Source organism: Trachymyrmex septentrionalis, unplaced genomic scaffold, assembly GCF_001594115.1.
Source record: "Trachymyrmex septentrionalis isolate Tsep2-gDNA-1 unplaced genomic scaffold, Tsep1.0 scaffold13, whole genome shotgun sequence".
In the NCBI taxonomy this organism is placed as follows: Eukaryota; Metazoa; Arthropoda; class Insecta; order Hymenoptera; family Formicidae; genus Trachymyrmex; species Trachymyrmex septentrionalis.
Genome location: NW_017304438.1, coordinates 495168 through 499442, shown reverse-complemented (window position 1 = coordinate 499442; position 4275 = coordinate 495168). Strand labels below are relative to the sequence as shown.

The 4275-nt window shown below is 30.5% G+C and overlaps 1 protein-coding gene across 1 annotated transcript in view; it reads left to right on the top strand.

The window, feature by feature from the left end:
* The window catches only part of LOC108756838 (heterogeneous nuclear ribonucleoprotein R), a 30032-nt gene that overhangs the window by 1990 nt on the left and 23767 nt on the right, over window positions 1-4275 (top strand). The window contains exons 3-5 of the mRNA XM_018500939.1: window positions 275-384; window positions 715-891; window positions 3403-3543. Coding sequence (XP_018356441.1) covers window positions 275-384; window positions 715-891; window positions 3403-3543 — 428 coding nt within the window. The remainder of the gene's footprint in view (window positions 1-274; window positions 385-714; window positions 892-3402; window positions 3544-4275) is intronic.

Sequence of the window (4275 nt, the reverse complement as noted above, 5' to 3'; positions counted from 1 at the left end):
ATATATCAATTTATATTCATATCTTTGTATATGTAAATTTCTCTAATGCCTATGTCACACTGTACATTGGAATAAGGATTGCAAATAGAAGATTAGAATTTAATCAGAACAAAATGGATTAAAATTAAAATTATCTGATTGGTCGAATTCTAATCTTTAATTTGTAATCCTCAATCTCCAATATGTAATGTGACATGGACATAGTTATTTTAATTTACTTAGTTATCTAAATACTCTATTTTATAATTATTTGATATTTAAATAATAATATTTTAGTTAATTCTGGAAAGAACCGGATATCCTTTGGATGTAACTACTGGACAAAGAAAATATGGTGGTCCTCCACCAAATTGGGAGGGTCCAACTCCTGGCACTGGTTGTGAGGTAAATTTATCTCTATATAAATTGTACGCGCGCAACGCCTCTTGCCTCTCCACCCTGCTTCTACACGCGCGCGCGCGCATATACAGTGCTATTACATATGTATATACTTAGCTTTATATATTATAGATACAATGTATAATATATTTTACTAATATTTTTAATTTATCTTTTTTGACATATAATAATTTCTCCAAAATCTCTAGCAATTATGATTTGCATTATTAACAAGAAACGTAATGCGCATATAGTGCAGTTATTACGGAATATATGAAATATTTTAATATATAAGTTGTTTATTATTAAACTTATGTCAAATATTTTTATAAAAAGGTATTTTGTGGCAAAATCCCAAAAGACATGTATGAAGACGAATTAATTCCATTATTTGAGAAATGTGGAAAAATTTGGGACTTGAGACTGATGATGGATCCCATGTCAGGTTCCAACAGAGGATACGCATTTATCACATTCACTAATAGGGAAGCTGCGCAGCAGGCTGTTCGAGAGGTATGTTAATATTTTTCTTAGATCTTTTCGTAATATTATTATTGTGTATATTTTCGTACAAAATATGAAGTTTTTTTTTTCTTAGTTATTAACGTATTGTCATACACACACATAGATTAAGGATCCTTTTATCTTTTTATTTTCAAAATTTTTAGAAATGTTACAAAATTGTTATTGCTACCAACATAATAGTGCTTTTTCGAAATGTTTATTAATTAAATAAAGAAGTTTGACTTCGCCACATAATGTTTTACATTTAGTTATATATTAAATTTAAAATACTGATATATTTTAGTTTTTGTTTTAAATAATATTTTAATATGAGCTGTGGCAGAATTACTCATTATTGATGATGAAAACTATATATATATGTTTGCGCGCGCGCGCGTGTGTGTGTGTATACATACACATATATACATACACATACGTTTGTGTTCTGTTGAACATTTCGAATGAGTGTTACTATATTCCTATGTGGCTTGTTCTATATTATCTTTTTTTTATATTTCGTTGTTTCCCAGTAGATTTAATGCAGATATATTAATTTATTAAGTTCATATATTTTTATAATTTTTTGAATTTACACATTAAAAAAAAATATATACACAATTTAGAAAAAATATAAATTTTGCATACATATGTACATATGCGTTGTGTGCAAGAAAGAATGAAGGAACAAGGAAGAAAGACAGGGAACGAATGAAAAAGCAAGACGGAGAAAGAGAGAGAGAGAGAGAGTGTGTGTGTGTAAAGTAAAAAGGAAGACAGAAAGAAAAAAAGAGAGAAAGAGAGAGGGGGGCATATGTACATGAGTATGTGATTCATATACGTATAAGTTTTCTCATTGATATCGAGAATTTAAAATATTTTTGCTATTCTAAATAATAAGAAAAAGTTGTTGAAATTACATGGTTCTATGGTTTTGTGAATGACACACAGTGATAAAAAAATCCGAAACCGATAAAATATCTTAAAGGGATTTTTTGTCAACCTGTACAGTGGCACAATATTTCGTTATATGTGGAGATGTGAAGGAGATTTTAGGGGCAATTTGATTTTTGTAAATCAAATATGATTTTTCTAAAATAAAAGTAAAATAATAATAATAAAGGACTCTAAATAATATAAATTAAAAATATATAAAATGACAGAGTATCGAAGAGCCAATCACAGAACTTGTTGTGTATAACAATTTATATATTCAATCTAATAATTACATTGAGTTATTATTCAAATCTAATTTCATAAATTCAAACTCTTGATATGTTTCGGCTTGTTCGAGCCCTCTTCAGAAAAAGCAATAAGTTTACAAATTAGACTTTATCTTTCCAATGATGAAGTGATTTTTTTGATTATCTTGTATAAAATTGTTAACATAAAATTAAAAAATCAATAACTTATAAAATATCTAATGTTTTAATGTGGCATAATTTGGCATAAAATATATTTCAAAAAAAATTAATTTTTTTAAATAACTTTACCTCTATATTTTTATATTAAGCCTACAGCATAATACAATACTGTTTTTCCTATTGGATTGCTTGCATTTTGATAAAATTAGTAGAAATTCTGCATTCTGTGTGGTGTAATTCTAATAATTTACTAAAACACAAGCAGTCCATAATAGGAAAACGTACATCATGTATGTACACTACTTTTATATGGGAAATAGGAGATTTAAGAGAGTAAGTAAGAAAAATCATATTTCAGTTTTATTTAAAAAAAAAGAAATGTTCTCAAAAAATATTTCATGTTTCTGCATAACGAAAGCATTGTTACTACATTACATGTTTTTTGAATTTGTTAAATCTTGTAACTTGTGTGTGAATTTTTTCTGAATTTTTTCTATTACTTAGAAGCAAAGATATTTAAAGTGCTCGAGAGTTAGGTGAGATATTTTGAAATAAATGAAAACACATATATACGTAATTTTATTATACACATACACACATACGTAGGAACAATCCACATATTATATGTTTTATATGTATATGTCCCTGACCATTTATTCGTGTTTAAATACGCAATTACATCCACTGATCCTATTTAATAACACTGAAAAATATATATTAATGATGTCCTATGGATGAGTTTCTTTTCCAGCTCTCCTCTTTGCTCAGAGGGCAAAATTGGGAGTGGAGAACCTTTCTGAAAATCATGATGATTGTGTGGTCTAATTGGTTAGGGGTATATTTATCTAATTGGTTGATTCTCATTGGACAGTGACAATTTTTGTAACAAAATTCTGAAAATTGGTAGGCTTAAAATTTGTTTACAGGAGTACATGAAAGGCCGGTTTGCTATATTGTGAAGACTCGAGCGACAAAGCGCATGCCACTTTCTCGCTTTCGTGAACCTACACCATAATAATTAATATTTGTATTAAATTGCATATTTAGAAAATTTTTTCCCAAATTCCGTCATATCTGCCGTAATTATCTTAACTTAAAAACCATGAAACCGCCTCATTGGAACAAAATTAGGCATGTGTCTGTTTTCTGCATCCCACAGCTCGATAATCACGAAATAAAACCCGGCAAGAGTCTGAAAGTAAACATTAGCGTTCCTAATCTACGTCTTTTCGTGGGGAACATACCAAAGTCAAAAGGCAAAGAGGAGATCTTGGAGGAATTTGGTAAATTAACAGGTAAAGTGAATTCGAGGCGTGTGTACCTACCTACCTACCTATTACCTACCTGTCTACCTGTATTGTATAATTTAAGAGTGCTAGCTTTTAAGTAGTGGTTGTAGATGGTATGGAACTATGGAGCATCCAAGGATCACATTGATTTTATGATCTACGAATATACCTTATGGCACCTTTAGTTCTGGTCAGTCTCCTTGCCTCTCGGTTTATTAGTGAACAGTAACACCTCTCTGGTCCAAGTCTTCTTTTCCTTGCATATTTAGGTTGACTTATGAGTTTATCTGCTTCCTATTCTATACATGCAAATACCTTATTATCCTCTTGAGTTCCCCGTCCTCGAATTTATGCAACTGATCAATTCATCAATCTTTATTACTGATATCTTCTTCGTCTTCTTTTTTTGGAACGGTAAAAAAGAAGCGAGATAAGAGAAAATGTGGAAGCCGTATGATACTTTTAGATTAAGAATTATTTTACGTACTGTGACAAAAATATACGCTGTCTTGCACCATTGCAATTTTGCAATATGCAAATGTAATTCATCACTAAGTCTTAAGCTTTGGGGGTATGGGAGATTTGCGTGGACCGCTGGGGCGTTTGGCTCGCTAACAAACGGACAGGCACTCCCACCCACCCTGTATAATATTAATCCTCTCAAACTATCAAAATGTCCATGATCCTTTGAATAATGGTCCTATATTTATATAAATGAAATTCATCCCCCTACCCCCCCCCCC